Source organism: Dermacentor albipictus, chromosome 2, assembly GCF_038994185.2.
Source record: "Dermacentor albipictus isolate Rhodes 1998 colony chromosome 2, USDA_Dalb.pri_finalv2, whole genome shotgun sequence".
Lineage (NCBI taxonomy): Eukaryota > Metazoa > Arthropoda > Arachnida > Ixodida > Ixodidae > Dermacentor > Dermacentor albipictus.
The window spans coordinates 114,236,737-114,254,985 of record NC_091822.1 but is presented as its reverse complement, the minus strand read 5'-3'; the positions used below and the strand labels follow the sequence as shown (position 1 = coordinate 114,254,985).

Below are 18,249 nucleotides of genomic sequence, written 5' to 3'. Positions count from 1 at the left end.
TGAGAAAAGGTTTATTGGCGGCTCCTAATGTAACGGCACAGCAACCGGGAACGGCGAAGCAGCCCGAAGCACTGTCCAAACGGACGCCAGCAATCAACAGCGCGAGCCGAGACGAGCCGCGCGTTGGCAATGCGGCTGTGCCGCGAGGCGCGTCTTCTTCTTCACAATCTCCCCCCGGACAAAAAGAGCCATCCTGGCGCCTTAAGAATCGGGAGGCAGAGGGTCGTGGTAGGGCTTGAGACGCGAGACGTGGACAATGTCACGTCCACGCCGGCGCAAGTCTTCAGGTGGTGACAGGGGCTCAATGAGAAAATTCACCGGGGATGTTTGCGCCAAGACTCGGTAAGGCCCTTCGAATTTTGGGACGAGTTTCAAGGAAAGCCCCGGCGTTTGGAAAGGGACCGACAACCACACAAGAACGCCTGGAGCGTAGGTCGTGCTTGGATGCGTGTCGAGGCGGTTTTCTTTCTGGCGCTGCTGTTGCTCTGCCGTAAAGGAGCGCGCTATCTGGCGGCATTCTTCGGCTTGTCGGGCGACGTCGGAAACAGGTAGACACTCGGAGGCGTCAGGACGGTATGGAAGGAGCGTGTCGATGGTATGCGTAGGCTCGCGGCCATACAGGAGGAAGAAAGGTGAAAATCCCGTAGTGGCCTGGATCGCGGTGTTGTACGCGAACGTGATGAATGGAAGGATGCGGTCCCAGTTACCATGATCAGACGCCACGTACATAGAGAGCATATCACCAAGTGTGCGGTTAAATCGCTCTGTGAGCCCGTTAGTCTGTGGATGGTATGCCGTGCTTGTCCGATGAATAATATGGCATTCCGAAAGCAAACTTTCGACGACTTCGGAGAGGAAGGCGCGACCGCGATCGCTGAGGAGTTCCCGAGGTGCGCCGTGTCGAAGCACGAAGCGATGTAGGACGAAAGAGGCTACATCCCGCGCTGTAGCACTTGGTAAAGCAGCAGTTTCGGCGTAGCGTGTCAAATGATCAATAGCAACGACGATCCACCGATTGCCGTCTGGTGTCATAGGAAGTGGGCCGTATAGGTCGATGCCGACGCGATCGAAGGGTGTGGCAGGGCACGGGAGCGGCTGCAAGGCACCAGATGGGCGTAAAGGCGGCGATTTGCGGCGTTGACAGTCAAGACAGCACCGAACAAACTTGTGTACAAAATTGTACATGCCGCGCCAGTAGTAGCGGTGGCGAATGCGTTCGTACGTCTTGAAGACTCCGGCATGGCCACACTGCGGATCGTTGTGGAAAGCGGCACATATTTGAGACCTTAAGCTGCGGGGAACCACCAGAAGCCACCGACGACCATCAGGAGTGTAATTGCGACGGTGCAGCAGCTGGTCACGAATGGCAAAATGAACTGCTTGGCGTCGGAGGGTTCGGGATACAGGGATGGTCGACGATCCAGAAAGATAGTCGAAAAGAGAAGCGACCCACGGGTCACGACGTTGTGCGGTTGCAAAGGAGTCCATGTCGAGAGATGACACGGAATGTGCGGAAGTTGTTGCGCAGGCCGAGTCTGGAGGTAAAGGTGAACGAGACAAGGCATCTGCGTCGGAGTGTGTGCGTCCACTGCGGTAGACGACGCGAATATCGTACTCCTGGATGCGTAGTGCCCAACGGGCTAGGCGGCCAGTGGGATCTTTCAAGTTGGCGAGCCAACAAAGCGCATAGTGATCTGTGACCAAGTCGAATGGGCGCCCGTACAGATATGGTCGGAACTTGCCAAGTGCCCATACTAAAGCCAAGCACTCTTTTTCGGTCACGCTGTAATTGGCCTCAGGCTTCGTCAGTGTGCGACTCGCATAGGCGACTACATATTCGGGGTAGCCCTCCTTTCGTTGGGCGAGTACGGCGCCGAGACCGACCCCGCTGGCATCTGTATGTACTTCAGTTGCAGCTGACGGGTCGAAATGGCGAAGAATAGGTGGGGAGATGAGAAGACGACGCAGCGTAGCAAAGGCGGAGTCACATGCAGGGGACCAGCAGGAGAGGGCGGCGTCACCGCGTAGAAGCTGAGTCAATGGCGCCATGATCGATGCGAAATTTCGAACAAAGCGCCGGAAATATGAGCATAGGCCCACGAAGCTTCGAAGTTCTTTGATGGTCTGAGGCTTCGGAAACTCAGCGACTGCTCGAAGTTTTGCAGGATCGGGTAGAACGCCATGCTTGGACACAACGTGGCCTAAAATGGTGAGCTCTCGCGCGGCGAAGCGGCACTTCTTGAGGTTGAGTTGAAGGTCAGCGTTCGTTAGACAGGTCAAAACTTGTCTAAGGCGGAGCAGGTGAGTAGGAAAATCAGGCGAGAAAACCACGACATCGTCGAGGTAGCACAGACATATAGACCACTTGAGGCCACGCAGAGTGTTGTCCATGAGTCGTTCAAAGGTGGCAGGGGCGTTACAAAGCCCGAAAGGCATCACCTTAAATTCATATAAACCGTCAGGTGTAATGAACGCGGTTTTCTGGCGATCGGCCGCAGCCATGGGGACCTGCCAGTACCCTGAACGCAAGTCAAGGGACGAGAAAAATTCTGCGCCCTGAAGACTGTCGAGGGCGTCATCGATGCGCGGCAAAGGATAGACGTCTTTGCGCGTTACCTTATTTAACCGACGGTAGTCGACGCAAAAGCGAATAGACCCGTCCTTCTTGCGAACGAGAACGACAGGAGATGACCAGGGACTGTGCGAAGGTTGAATAACATCACGGCGCAGCATATCTTCGACTTGGGTGGTAATGACACGACGCTCTTCGGCAGAGACGCGATATGGTCGTTGACGTAACGGCTGATGTGAACCGGTGTCAATGTAGTGCCGCACTTCCGACGTGCGGCCTAGGTGAGGTTGTGAAACGTCGAATGAACTTCTAAAGTTGTGCAGGAGATCAAGAAGGGCGGCGCGTTCGGCAGGTGTGAGGGTATCGGCGATGGCATGCGAGAACGCAACCCTGGACTTTTCTTCAAGCGCGGACATCGAAGATGCTTGGCCGGGGTCGACGTCAAAAGAGTCTCCAGGGACGTCAACCAAAGACGAAGAGTCGAGGAGTTCCACGAAGCCAAGGCATTCACCAACGAGCAACGTAAGAGGCGCACAGAGGGGATTGTAAAAGTAGAAATTGCTGCAGCCGCCAGCCATGTCAAGCGTCGCGAAGGGTAGTGGGAGAGATTTACGGCTCATGAAGACGTCGGACGGCGTGAAGAGGACCGTTGCATCAGCGATGGCATCGCAAAAGACGGGGACGAGGGCGAAGGAGCCAGGTGGAATATCTGTGTCCTCGCGCACGGTAAGTTTAGAAGGGCGGTCGCAATCTTCGTCCAAGGGTGCGTCACAAGGGGAAAATTCAACTTCGGCGCGTGCGCAGTCGATCACGGCTTTATGACTGGATAAGAAGTCCCATCCGAGGATGACGTCATGCGAGCAGGTGGGAAGAACAATACACTCGACGATGTAAACAATGCCGTGAATAAGCACACGTACAGTACAGGCTGCGTGCGGAGTGACGGGCTGCGCGCTTGCCGTACGAAGCGACAGTCCAGAAAGCGGCGTGGTCACCTTGCGCAGCGAACGGCACAGTTTGGCGGCTATCACAGAAATGGCTGCGCCGGTATCCACAAGAGCGAATGTAGGAACACCTTCTACACAAATTTCGACCACGTTAGCAGGAGAGGCGCGAGGACTTTGACAGTTCGAATGGGGCGCAGTTCTTGCCTCTTGAACTGCGACGTTCAGTTTTCCTGGTCAGGTGGTGCGGGTCGCCGACGCATTGGGGAGAGCGAGCGTCGGCGAGGGGATGGCGAGCGACGCGAAGGAAATTCTGGGATGTCAGCACGAGCATACGGTTGGGGGGAAGGAGCGGCGTATTGGCGAAATGGCTGGCTGCCGTACTGGAAGGGCCGCGAGGCGTCGCCGAACGCTTGAGGACGACGGCGGCAATATCGGGCGACGTGTCCGGGACTGCAGCAAGAATAACAGATGGGTCGGTTGTCAGGTGTCCGCCAAGGATTAGCTCGCGGTGCGGTCCAAGATGTAGCATGGGCTTCCGGTGGCAGCGGTTGGGACTGGGTCGTGAAAGACGCCGGTGGAGGCCTGCGTACTGCCTGGGCGTACGTAAGAGGCGCGGCCACAGGCAGGACTGGCTGCGCATAGGTGAGAGGCGTGGCGACAGGCTGCACTGCCCGCGTAGAGTTGAGATTCACGGCTGCAGGCGGCTGATGTGGTGTGGAAGGGACAACGTGGGCGACCTCTTCGGAAATGAGGGTGCGGAGCGTGTTTGGAAGACGGGAGGTGGGCTCCTGAGTGAAGGGGACTAAAGAAAGTTGGCGAGCAACTTCCTCACGCACAAAGTCCTTGACCCGCTGAAAGAATGAGGATGGGTCGTACATGTTGTCAAGGCTCGCCAACAAGTCGTCGCTTCCCAAAGGACGCCGAGTCGAAGCGCGTTGCTTCCTCAACTCATCGTAACTTTGGCACAGGCTGACAACTTCAGACACAGTGCGCGGATTCCTGGCTAGGAGCATCTGGAATGCGCCGTCATCGATGCCTTTCAGTATATGGCGAATTCGCTCAGCTTCTGGTATTGCGGCGTTGACTCGTTTACAAAGGTCCACGACGTCTTCTATGTAGCTTGTGAACGTTTCCGCCGTCTGCTGCGCTCGGGCGCGCAAGCGCTGTTCGGCACGGAGCTTGCGAACAGCGGGTCGGCCGAACACTTCCGTAAAGGTTGTCTTGAAGACTGACCATGTGGGCACGTCACTTTCGTGGTTGTGAAACCACAGTTCGGCAACACCAGCCAGATAAAAGATGACGTGAGTTAACTTGGCGGGATCATCCCACTTGTTGTGTGCGCTCACCCGTTCATACGACGCAAACCAGTCTTCTACGTCTTCGTCGTCTGCACCGCTGAAGACCTTGGGGTCCCGTTGTCGTGGAACGCCGGTGCAGGTGACGGACTGTGGCGTCGGCGCCGTTTGGGAGGAGCTGTCGGTCATGGCGGGTGGTAGCGTTCGTGATCTCAGCTCCAGGGTTTCAAGCGACGGGGTTTGAGTCCCAGCACCTCCACCAATTGAGAAAAGGTTTATTGGCGGCTCCTAATGTAACGGCACAGCAACCGGGAACGGCGAAGCAGCCCGAAGCACTGTCCAAACGGACGCCAGCAATCAACAGCGTGAGCCGAGACGAGCCGCGCGTTGGCAATGCGGCTGTGCCGCGAGGCGCGTCTTCTTCTTCACAGTATCATCAAGGCTCTTGCTGAAGAAATCTATGCTTTTCTTCAGTTCATCAATTTCAGTGCGCAAGTTTCTCTCTTCGGATCGGATGCTTCGCTCTAGCACTTCTTTCATTTGTTTCCACTCATTTCTCATTTCATCTTTGAAATAATGTAGCATTCTTGAAACTTCCTTGTTTATATTATACTCTAGTCGTAACACAAAGACCACGTACACTCAAGATAGGGCAGCAGTGGCAGCTACATAAAACTGCAATTTGTATTCTGAAATGCGCTGAGTGCGCCACTAACCTGCATAGCACAGAAGAAATGTTTCAGCGTGTGCCTAGGAAGCCGCCACTGCTGCCGTATGCGATCCCCGGTAAGATGGCAGGCTTTATATGTCCAGATGGTCAGGTGGTCCCGGAAATCACGTGGTCCCGGAGCCAGTCGCCTCGAGGTGCTTTCGTAGATTGCGCTTGCTTCCTTTCGGACAGTCAATGACAGGGCACGTGTATGTGGATCTGCAGTATATCTAGCTGCCCGGTGAAACTGCAAAACACAGAAGAAATTTTCAGCGTGTGCCTAGGAAGCCGCCACTGCTGCCGTATCACAAACCCACATATGTGTCCAGCGTGGACCAACGCCGAACGATGGGGCACAAGCAAAGGAAGCTTAGCTTCGAGCCTTTCAGATCCCCCTACTGTACGCCAGTTGTCTGTTTTTAAGTTCATGTACTGCATGAAGGCTGCGGCTGAAAGGATGTTATCTGCCGCCTTGGGCGTGAGTTGCACGCTCTAAGACTCTTCCCTCCCACTCCCCACACCCAAAAGAGAATCTTGTACACAAATACCCAAGAAATGAGACTGCAGAATGGCATGCTGCGGCTGCTTCGTTGCTGGTAAACCACCGCACGTGTCATGAGTAAAATGTGGATTTGGGCCACACCTGCAGCAGGTTATTTTTCTACGCACTTTCACTTACGTTGAAATTGAGCTTGTTGAGTGACTTCAAGGCTGCTCTTCCATGTTTTGTTTCTGCCTTACGCCATGGATACCACGAACAAATGAAATGAATAAATAAATAAATGAAATGAAATGAAACAACTAGCTCTAGAAATCAGAGTGCTGCTTCACCACCTCGTCGAGCAAGGACACTACATCACATTAGAGTGGATTCCAAGCCACTGTGGCATGATGAGCAATAAACATGCCGATGCAGCAGCACAATCGGCAAATCAGAACGGCTTCCAGGACTCTATTCTATTCTCAGAAACAGACGGAGCAATGAAATATCGTGTGCTTACATATGAAACCACAACATCTTTATGAAACACACCAAGCTTGAAGCACACACGTCTACACGTACTGGACCCGCCCTTTCGACTTGGACCGCGATCTGGACTCTCTCGACTCGAGACAGTAGTACTTTGCCGACTGTGGCTTGGTGTCGCTTTCACAAGATCTTTCGCCCTCCGAGTCGGCCTGAACGAGAGTGCGACTTGCAGTCACTGCAGCGGCTAGTAGACTATAGAACACGCACTTTGCCATTGTCCTCTATACAAAGCGCACCGGTTGTCCCTACACTCTAAAAACTAGAGAGGGTATCGCAGGAGTGAAGCGGCCGATTCACTCTTCAAAGTGTTGTTTTACTCTCTCAAAATGTCGAATGGAGTGAAATGCATTGTGCACTCCGTCACCAAGGAAAGAGTCAAATGTGATTTTTACTTTCCCCTTCAGAGAGAGAGTAGAATGCCCGTTCTACTCTCACGGCAATAGAGAACGAAACGTACCGTAATCTTCTGCTTCAACTGTAGGAGGCTGGCTCCGAACATGGCGATGTATCAGTCACGCACGCTGAGCAAAGAACACACCGTTTCGCTTCTAAGAGAACAGGCAGCCACAGTTCAAAGGAACGCGTAGAGAGCGCTCTACTTTTTCACTCGTAGTAGCTCCACCGCGCGCGCGCTCAATGTCGCGGAACAACACAGCACCAGAGAAAGCTGATCCGTCCAGCTAGCAGCAACTAAGGCCATCCAAGGGAGATCGTGTATCAGACATCTTGCGTCGCCGCGAAAACACGACAGTTGTTCGTCATTCGATGAATATAACAACAAATGCTCCACGCTAATTGAATTCTAACTGCGGCTCATATTCTGCGTATATGACATTATATCGCCAGAAAGTCGTCGCGGCGCTTAGCCAACGCGATTGACACCGGACTAGGCATCGCACGCTGTCCCTCGATGTCAATCGAAGAAGCCAGTCGTAGCGATAACTGCATGTGATTTCATCAGTTGCCGCTATCCGTAAGAGCTTTGAAAATCGCACCCTCTGCCAGAGCCATGATATGTTCAATAAGACGTGAGGCGAGAGGACGTTTAAAATGGTTTGTTCACCAGCGCATGATTCCGAGCCTATGCGGAGCATGCTTAGCATGCGTTTTGTGTGTTTGAATTTATTCAGTTTGGCAGTCTACGGTGTATGGAATGCTGTTGAAATAAGGGGTCACATAACAGAAGGCGTCATTTTGCTGGCGGCATGCTTTCTTTGTGAATAAACCGCACGCATCACGGTGCCTCGCCCATGGGTAATCTGCGACCACTGAAGTTACGTTCAGCACCAGCGCTAGTTAGAAACTTTACCGCAGGCATTTATGAGGACAGTTGGGCGCGCTATCTCGAACTTACTGAAAACGCATGAGGAATGCATGTTTCATGCTGAATAACGTATAAACCCAATATAAGCGATCTTGCGCGCGACCGCTACAAGCGGTAAGATGGAGATGGCTGTCGCGTTCGCTCGTCGCCTACAAGTCGTACTCTGTCCGAGCGACCATCTTGAGCGACGCCTCCCTGGTGTTGCCGGTATGAGGGCTGCAAACGTGCGTCGAAACTAGCGTGACGCGTGCTTTAATAATTTAAGTTGATGTACTTTGCTGTAACAAAGTATCATAAAATATTTCCGAAGGTCTTGCAGTATGTTCTTATCCTTGCACATGTAAAAATTCAATCGTTTGCTCGTTCGGCGCGATAATCGATAGTATTTGAGCGATATCCACCAGTTCCGGCTTCGCGCTACTGGCCATTCGCTCATAGCACTTCCAGGAGAAGAGCAACAGTTTCTATACTTCCAGAACCGAGCGATCTGTTCCACCGACGGCCCGTTTTGACGCTCGAAGCCGTAGCTCGAAGCCGTCGCTCATCCCCGTCGCGCACTAAATCACTCTCATGGTGTTTATCCCTAAGACTGAACTGTTTTGGTTCATGTATTGAAATGGTGTGATTATATGTCTGATTTTGTGACTCCTGTTACGGTTTTCGAGCACGGTGGGTATCTGAAAGGGTGCTTATGTCTACGAACTTGGTGAATTGTCAAGCAGCGATGTATGCATCGGCATCGAATATAACGGCTGCTGTGTGTCACTACAATTGCAGGGGCGCTTTGCATAGGCTTATTGTTTTGGATATGCCTCTGCATTTGCTAGTAGGAGTTGGCATTTCAGAGTTATGTCATATGAACAGCTAAATAACCTTTCCTCTGGGGGTTACAAGTGTAATGTGTGCATCTTGCTACTGCATGGCAGATCAAAATGTGTTTTTGGCTTTAATATTTTTAGTAGAGAAATAATGTATCAAAATAAAACGTTGCTTTAATTCTGTGTTGACAGCCATCTGTCGTACACAAAAAAAGAGTTGGTCTAATAAACTAATAACTGCGGTCTAACTGGAACTTTTACATTCCTTGAAGAATGTGAAATGTTAAATTTCAAACGGCCGAAGTAGTCAAGTCTGTCAAAATTGACTCCATTGCACACCGCATAAATGAAAATAAGCTCGCGCCTTTCAGTAAGCCTAATGCAGGCCGCAGTGTACCTTCTTGTTATTATTGAAATGTGGGCAAGCTTGCCATAACAAGCGTTGTTGCCCTTTATTATGGGCACGTCCAGTCATATCCGTTGAACTGAAGGACCATATTTTCATTCCTACTGAGCATCATGTTTGCAGATATGATCCTGAAATTATGGCTTGAGCAGTGGCACAACTACAGATCGATCGGGGGGGGGCACACTGGGCACGTGCTTAGGATGTGACACCAGTGGTGTTTGCGACACATCAGACTAATAACGGACCTGTGACATCTGACAATGAACAATATTCTATTGATTAGCAGGAGTATTTTATCATTGGTGGTGAACGATGATGAGCTGTCCGTTACTTCTGTTTTGCTTAAATCTAAAAATTGAAGTTAGTTTAGCAGTGGAGTGTTGCAGTCATTTAGATGTTTCGCATGCTTTTCAGTAGGAAGACTAAGAGCTAAGACTTTCTTTTAGTGCCATAACCTTGGCTGTTTTGATGTTGTATACACCATGTGCTCGTGTTAACTTTTGCACACGGTATTTTTCAGGAAACCACATTATAACGCAAGAAGGCAGCTGCAAGGACACAACGATGTCAAATAGGCAGCCCAGCGCGACTTCACAAAGTGCAGAGGAGCGCACGCCAAAGAGTCAAAATACATTGTCGTGCGATTTCGACACGAAAACTAGAATGTGGGTATATTGGGTATACCATTTGACTAAATGTCAACAAAATCAAAACACAGTATGTCACACCAAGATTAAAATTCTCACATGCTCTAGGCAGTCATCTTAACATGGTATATTTATGTAATGTCTCTGATGGGAAAGTCAAAATCACGTATGCTCTCTGGAGACAAACACATAGTAGTAAGTGCGATTTAAAAGTTAGAAATGTGTTAAAAAGAGAGAGCTGATTAGTTCTGAGAAATGACTGTTTTTGTCTTGCCTCTCAACAGATTTATCCACGACATAAAAAATAATAGCAGAATTAAATTGCATGTTTGCTTAGTGACATGATACATACCTGCAATGAGCACGTTACCTGTGTTCATTGTAAAAAGCAACAGATCATGTTTGGTTAGGTGCTTACATACATTTACAGCTTTAATAGCTTAGATTTAACAGAATGTGAATGCAACGATGCAACTAGACATCACTGTGATCGTGTATTGTAAATGCTGACATGAAGCAGGCAGATTTTCATGTCCTCCTTTTTATATATTTTTTCACTTAATTTTAGAATTTTGGTTTCCTTTTAGGCTCCAGAAAGGGCAAGCATTGGGGGAGGAGAATCCCATGTTTAAGAAGTCATTATCGATTACGTACATGCTCATTAAACCAGTTCATTAGAACTGGTTGTGGTGCCCATGAGAAAGCAAGGAGCAATTAAGGCTTTTAACTGTGTACACCGTGGTGCACACCTTACTTCTTAGAAGCCAGAGAGTCACATGGAATTGAAAATTATATGAAAAATGTAAAATTGTGGTTTCTTCAATCCCCTTGCCAACGAAGTATGCTAGTGGAGGTAGGTATGCGTTCAATGCAAAGAACTGAGAGCATCTGAGTAGAACACTTGTTCATCACTTGGCGGATGTGAGCATATGGTGTTAAGCAAAAGCCCCTTAGATTCGTGGCTTCTGTAGACCGAATTCTTCTGGACTCAAGATAGTGTGCACAGTGAGGTGATGTAATAATCTCTCTAGACAGGTATGTAGTTGTTTCGAGACGAAGATTCTGTAAATGCTATAATTTTTCTTACTTTAGCGCATCTTGACCACTCCAGTTGGAAAAAAAAGCTTTGGTTTCAGGTAGTCGGTTCATTGTGCAAGTATATGCACAGTCGCATGTAAAATCTACGTGCAGGGAAGGGATATTTGAAAGAGGATGATGCTATTCTCAGTTTGTTTTGCTTCTTTGTTTGTCTTTTTCGTGCACTTCCCTGCCTGTACTTATACTTATGTCAGCTTTGATACATAATATTCATAATGTCTGATTTTTGGTTCACATCTGAAGCCATGCTATACTTCAGTTAAATTGCATGTTCTGCGAGTCACAATAATTGATCATGGGATTATGCAAGCTGCTCCTTAGAAGTATAGCATTCTTACCGTAATGGGGATAAAAAGCTACTATATATGACAAGAAATTCTAGGCGCAAGATTTTAATACCAATGCTCCTTGCAGTTTTATACTCATTTGCTACACACTATCGAATAATGTAAATTTATTTTATTTATTTGTGACAAAGTCTAACGCAATAATTCCAACAGCACCAGGAAACTGCTTTCGTGAGGAGGCCAACCGAGTAGGAAATATAATACCCCTCTTTACCGGTTTGAGACCGGGCAGGATATTGCTGCAGAACCATGACAAGAAAGACACTTATAAAGCAGCCCATACATGAATAACTAATATGTAAAATATAAGGAAAGCGAGCTGGACCTGCAGCCGTACATGAGAATATACAACACATTTCTAAATGCACTGTACTCTCAGTCAGGAATATCCATATGCTGTACAGGACGTTATCAAATGAGCTGCCGTCTTAGAATATGGCACACAAAAAAAGTTTCTTGCACAATGTATCTACGTTACCAGCCCCATGCATAGCAACTCATCTCGTAACCTCTGCCATGTAAGTGCACGCATTTTGTGCCAGAAAACCGTTTGCTGGCCAGTAATGGGGCGTATATTTCTCTTCGATCACAGTGTCAATACTTTGTTAGTTTTCCCATGTTTGTTCTTTGAGTTCTATACTTTATTTTTAAAAAGAAGGAGCCAATTGAAATTAAAGGATATTTATACACTGTAATACTGATGAATCTTTTAATACTGATGTAATACTGATGAGAATATATTTATGTTTCATTACAAGATGTGTTTTAAATTTCATGCGTATCATTGTATTTTGATTTTATGTGTTTGTCAGTATGTTTCTCAAATTATTATTCAGTTTGTCTTGTGACTGATCAATAAAGATTTTGACCATTTAAGAGACGAAATGTTTCATGTGAATAACTGAGCAACTACAGATTACATCCCATTCACCAAGCCTATGTGCAGAAGCTACTTATGAAGGAATAAAATATTCCCCACATGTCAATATTGCGAATCCCTTCAAATGTGACATTGGATCTACATCGTGCGTTCACACTATTGCGGCGAGTACTAGCACTCTGTTATGAAGGAGTACAAGCACTCTGTTTGGCGCAGTAGAAACACTCGGCTTGGAGGAGTAGAAGTACTCGGTTTGGAGGAGCAGTAGCACTCGGTCTGGGGGAGTACTAATATCTCTGTGTGGTGAGTATTAGCACTGTGTGGAAGAGTACTAGCACTCCCTTGCGGTGGAGTAACAAAACTCTGTCAAGAAGAGTTCCCGTATTCTCTCTTAAAGAGAGTCGATCTACTCTCGAAAAGAGAGTGAGACACAGGACAAGCAGATGCTTTCTCAAAGACAGTGCCCGGAACTCTCCTCGTTTCTACAGTGTAGCGGCCGTGTTGGTACGCTTTGATGACAGGCCACTTTCAGAACAGACAATCTTGGAATGCCGACGTGAACTGTCGTCGCACCGAAAGTCGATCAAGACTTTGTTGAACTTTTTACTTGGCAGTGGCCTATTAGAATGACTTTAATGATCCCATCCCATCCCACTTTTTTATGCCTTTCTCTTTGTCCCCACTCTTCTTTCCGTCTTTACTTCCCCCTTCCCTTCCCCTAGTGCAGGGTAACAGACCAGAGGCTATAACTTTGGCTAACCTCTCTGCCTTTCTCTCATTTGCATCTCTCTCTCTCTTCACTTACGTTTAGCTTTTGTTCACGCCAGCAACGCTAGGCAGCACTGCCAAGGTTAAGGGGGACATTGACGTGCGCGCTGCTGTGCGAACACGCTACATGAGCACATTTGGGCGTTGGGGCCTTAAGCCCTTCCCAAATGTATGAGTCATGTCTTCTGAGACATATGGCACATTGAGCTATGCCAGCGGCATCCTACCTTCAATGCGACGAAGCAGTGGTGGGATCACCAACCAAACCTCGGTCGCACAACTCAGGATGCTGTAACGACTGCGTGCAATACGCTAGCAACATCACAGAACATGGGTGGCAACGGTGTGCCCATTTTCACAGGCTTCCCCGGCACACAGAATCGATGCCGCACGCAACGTGGATTTCACCCGACGCCGCCAGCTTGTCGACTACCGCAGATCATCTTGATGCCCCCGAGAACGTGGCGTGCCGGAACGCCACCTGATTCTAGCGTTGTCAATGGCTTGCTCAGTCGTAATTCCCGTAAGTTGCCGTGCTTAGGGGTAGCATGCTTCTGTGAAACTGGACCTACCCAATATGTTTAGGAATGAACTAATGCTAAACATGGGCAGTATTTTGCTATGATAACTTGGCGTACAACAACCAAGGCGACAAAGCATCACTTGAATTAGCATGCAACACATCCTTGACAAACACGCATACAAAATATGCTTGCCATTTGGCAAGCGTTCTTCTGAATAGAAAAATAGGAATAACGAGAAACAATTTACTGGTGTCGCCATCAGTGTTATAAATGAGCAGCATAAAAAAAGAATCCTAATATTTGAGCACTAGGAATTTTTCCGCTGCCATTCCAATGAAATTTCCTATGAGACAATTATTTCTTGTGAAAGAACTGTTGGGCGACTAAGCTGTCGTGGTTGTTATACTATCCAACTAGCAGGTGCGCTCACGAAAACGAATGATGAAAAATAACAAATTGAAAGGCAGGGAAGCGTGCACTATTCTACAGGTTAACGAGCTACGTGAACGTTTGTAGAGAATGGCGACAAAAGCCGCCGCATGATAGAAACCGCGATAGCAAATCTTGATCTAGAGAGTGCTGACACAACCACCCGCGACAGAACGTAAAGCCGCAGCGCCTATTAACGTAAGTGATAAAGGGATGCTCGCGCAGGGTTAAACCCGCAAGGTGTGATCCGCGAAAACTGAAAACGTTCGTTTCTCGGCGGGAGGATCGCTCGTGAGACGGGTTCTCATGGCTAAATTATACATTCGTCCTGAGCGCAGCCAAACAGGCGGATCCTTGAGTAGAAAGAAAACTGCGGGCAATTAATGCACCATCAAGTGGGCCATCGCAGAGAACTGCTCGGTACTACGTGAATGCTTTGTGGGAGTGCAGGCGACCCTGATGAATAGGTGACAGATAGCAGAACGGAAAGAAAGGCAAACAAGTGATTCGGGTAAGGGCGTACAAGGGAATCTAGAGCCAATCTTCGATGGAGTTTTCTTTTCCCCTCCGTGCTCTTCTCGATTTACACAATCCGACGCTCGTTCCTCTTCGCACAGGTTTGCGGCGTGTTGACAGAGGCTGGTGCTTGCACCTCGCCCAACGCCCCTCGGCCTGCTTTTCACACAAAATTTCGTATATAAGGAGGCGCACTGCATTTGAAGTCTCAGAAGCTCCTTCTCCTCGAAGAAACTGACATCATGGTAAGCGTGCGGCAGTTTCCTACGTCTTCCGCCCTGGGATCGGAACTTGCCAGAGGCTTTTGTACAGATTATACTTCAACCTCTTTTACGGAATGCCACCTTCATACCTTCACCCACATATCCCGTTATGTTTCGTTGAGGTAGGCACGTAATCCGGCTTGCAGCATGGTGCAAATGCACCTAAAGCACACACACGAAGACTAAGTCCAGACAGAAAGCGAAACGAACAAGGAATGTCAACGTTTTACGGTTTCCCTCCATGCTTCGTCGCTTAGGCTAGCAACCGCGTTACATTCACATTAAATGTGAGGGGGCCAAGTCAAGGCATTTTCCTTTGTGTTCAAAAGAAAAAGATCAGTAATGTAAAAAATAATAATATTAGGTGAGAAGAGGCGCATATCTGTGTTTTACTTCACGTTGTTAGTCACTGTACTTCAGCTATGAGATTGCACGCTTTCTATATGTAGAAGCGATAAAGTTAAGTTGCCCCACGCCTACTTCTCGATGCCACCATTAGCTGCCCGAATTAAACGATTTCTGTACACATAATTGACTCTTCCGCTTTGGTGTGATGAAAACTGGAATAATCAGTATTCTATGGTGACAGAAGTGTTATGGGCTATGCCATTTAAGGATTTTTTTTTTACATGCAGCAGGTTGAATGTAACATACTATGTTAATAAACGAGAACCGATTCTCGTGAGTTGTTTTTCCTATTTTGAATAAGGTCCTGGACATCTTAAAGTCAAACGCCCATTGCGACATGAATGAGTTACAGAAGAAAACCACTCAACATTAGGGCTGCGATGTTCTCCAAAGAGCGAAGTCTATATCAGTTTTAAAGAAAACAAAATGCCTCAGGGATGTGGCGCCCGCGCCAAAATAAAGCTGGAATGCTCTGAAAATCAGCCATAGCCATTTGTGCCCCTTACGATTTTGAGGTGTTTTACCTAATATATTGGATTATTGCATATAAAAAAATAATATTATTGAACCGTAAAGCAAGCACAAGTACAGCAACGAAACCAACTCAATGTTTATATGACACCTATGTTTATATGAATTTGCCGACATCACAATAATACACTATACTTAGCAATCATCCTACAAGCTGGCTTCCAAGTCCTTTGTTCCCGTAGATGCTCCAACCTTTAGCTAAATATGTATCCTTATTTCACAGTTCAAGCTATAAATGCCGAAAATAGTCGTTTTTCATGCACCTTGCATTGTGGCACATTTTTTTTAGCGATGACACACGGACCATAATGCTGATTAGAGACCAACACACACACGAAAAGACTGCTTCGAATTTAAACTCATCAAGCACAGGAAAGCAAAACAATACCAGTGAACCACTCCAGATCATGAACTCGGAACTGTCATTGAACGAGCCAAACTACACAATTAGCATCATTGCTTACAAAATTTTGAGAATATAAAGCCATCCTAATCATCTGGCCATTTGTCTTCTCTCACCCAAGGGCGAAAGCCTCGAAGGTCCCCCCCCCCCCTCCATCACCGCTTACCTCTATTATAATAGGGACTGTGTGAGAAAAATACATGCCCTTGTAAATCACCTGGACGCCATATTGTAACTGTCTACTTCCATGCAGATTCGCGCCGCTATCCTCCTCGCCCTGGCTACCACCGCCTTCGCTGGTAACGTCGGCGGCGGATACGCTCTCGGCCATGGTGTCGGCTACTCTGGCCTAGGCGGATACGGTCTTGGATACGGTCTCGGCGCATACGGTCATGGATACGGCCTCGGAGGCTACGGCTATGGCGGATACGGTCTAGGCTATGGATACGGATACGCTCCAACAGCCAGCTACGCTGTCGCGGCTCCCGCCGTCCACACTGTCGCTACTGCTGTTCACGCTGCACCAGCTGTGGCTGCTGTGCATGCTGCTCCAGCTGTGACAGCAGTGCACGCCGCTCCTGCAGTTGCCACCTACGCCGCTGCTCCAGCTGTCGCCAGGGTTGCCTACGCTGCTCCCGCTGTGACCGCTGTCCACGCTGCTCCAGCCGTCGCCAGGGTTGCATACGCTGCTCCGGCCTATACCGCTGTCCACGCTGCTCCAGCCGTCGCCAGGGTTGCGTACGCTGCTCCGGCCTATACCGCTGTCCACGCTGCTCCAGCCGTCACCAGGGTTGCGTACGCTGCTCCGGCCTATACCGCTGTCCACGCTGCCCCAGCCGTCGCCAGGGTTGCGTACGCTGCTCCGGCCTATACCGCTGTCCACGCTGCCCCAGCCGTTGCTAGAGTTGCTTATGCCGCCCCCGCCGTGGCTGCAGTTCATGCTGCCCCAGCCATTGCCACCACGGCCGTCCACCACGCCGTGCCCGCAGTAGCCTCCTATGGTGTGGCCCACGCTGCTCCAGCCGTGGCCTCCTACGGAGTCGCTCATGCTGTCCCAGCCTACGGATACGGTGTAGGTGCTCTCGGGTACGGTGCCGGCCATTACGGATATGGTCATGGCCTCCTCGGCTATGGTCTGAACTACGGATATGGCCTCGGCTCCCCCTACCACTATGGCGCTCTCCTCCGCAAGAAGAAGTGTAAGCAACATGATCTCTTTTTTTCGCAGTTACTCTACAAACATTCCGAAAGGAGGAATGGATAAGAAAGTCCAGACTGCTATCATTTCCACGACGCTCATGCCAAAATTGTCGCGTGTAAGACCTTCGACACCTGCTTCATACAAAATGAGATTTGAGGTGTGCCCTGCGCGCTTTTTAGCTCGAGAACGCAGATATATTAGGGTAACATGGCTTTTGATTTCCATTGCGCCGTTCACCTTGCAACGTCGTACACGTCTCCATCAAGTAGACAATGCAATTCGCATTCTAATTACACTCGAAGTGTGTGCCGCACCTATGCGAAAAAGAAGCAGAAAAAACAGTTTAGAGTACTGATCTCTCACTTCGTCACTAACGAGTTAAATCATCACTTTGCAATACTCTTACCGGATTACCTTAAGTGGATGCTGTAATCCTGCAAATTTTTACAAGAGAAGAAATTTGGTTAAAAAACATGTGAATCCTACTAATAGGCTTAGAAATAATTACAACGACTTTTCACAGGCCATGTTATAAGAAACCCAACATACTACAGTTTACAGAGTTTACAACTCTTGTGCAACGCGAATTCCATATGCTGTGTTTGCTCTACCAGTGCGCTTTACGACACATGTCCATCTGTGCCAAAGTAAAAAAAAGTTTAATCTCTTTCTCCTTTTGGGTGTGAGGACGTACGCTTCAGCAAAAACAGGAAGAAAAAGCTAACGTTGCATAAGACTTATTTTTACATTAGTGTCTGTCGTTTCTTTATACACTTTCAGAAACACATCCCCTGAACTAAATGGGTGGTCTCAACGACGCAAGTCATCGCATGGACGTTTCTCTTGGAGTTGTGACGCTTCGAAGGAAATAAACCTATGTTTGTTACGTATCTGTAATCGTTTCCGTGCTTTCCACTCAATGGAACTGTGTTCCAACGAGTAACACATCTTCAAGCTGCACATGGACCAGTACAATTTATGATCAACCACGAAGGTTTCTTTATTTGCTATGTCTGCGTATAGAAAAAAAAGAATATCTCTGTAAAGCAACAACCGTTGTCACTTTAACGAAGCATCCACGAAATAAAACAATAAACTTGCACCACATTGCGACAGATCCGCCAAAAAGA

General features: G+C 48.4%; 1 protein-coding gene across 1 annotated transcript in view; it reads left to right on the top strand.

The window, feature by feature from the left end:
• LOC135910988 (ice-structuring glycoprotein-like) overlaps window positions 1-18,009 on the top strand; it is a 37,554-nt gene extending 19,545 nt beyond the window's left edge. Inside the window, exons 4-5 of the mRNA XM_065443063.1 lie at window positions 16,172-17,117; window positions 17,900-18,009. Of these exons, the coding sequence (XP_065299135.1) occupies window positions 16,172-17,117; window positions 17,900-17,901 (948 nt within the window). The 3' untranslated portion in view covers window positions 17,902-18,009. The remainder of the gene's footprint in view (window positions 1-16,171; window positions 17,118-17,899) is intronic.
• Window positions 18,010-18,249: the final 240 nt, after the last annotated feature.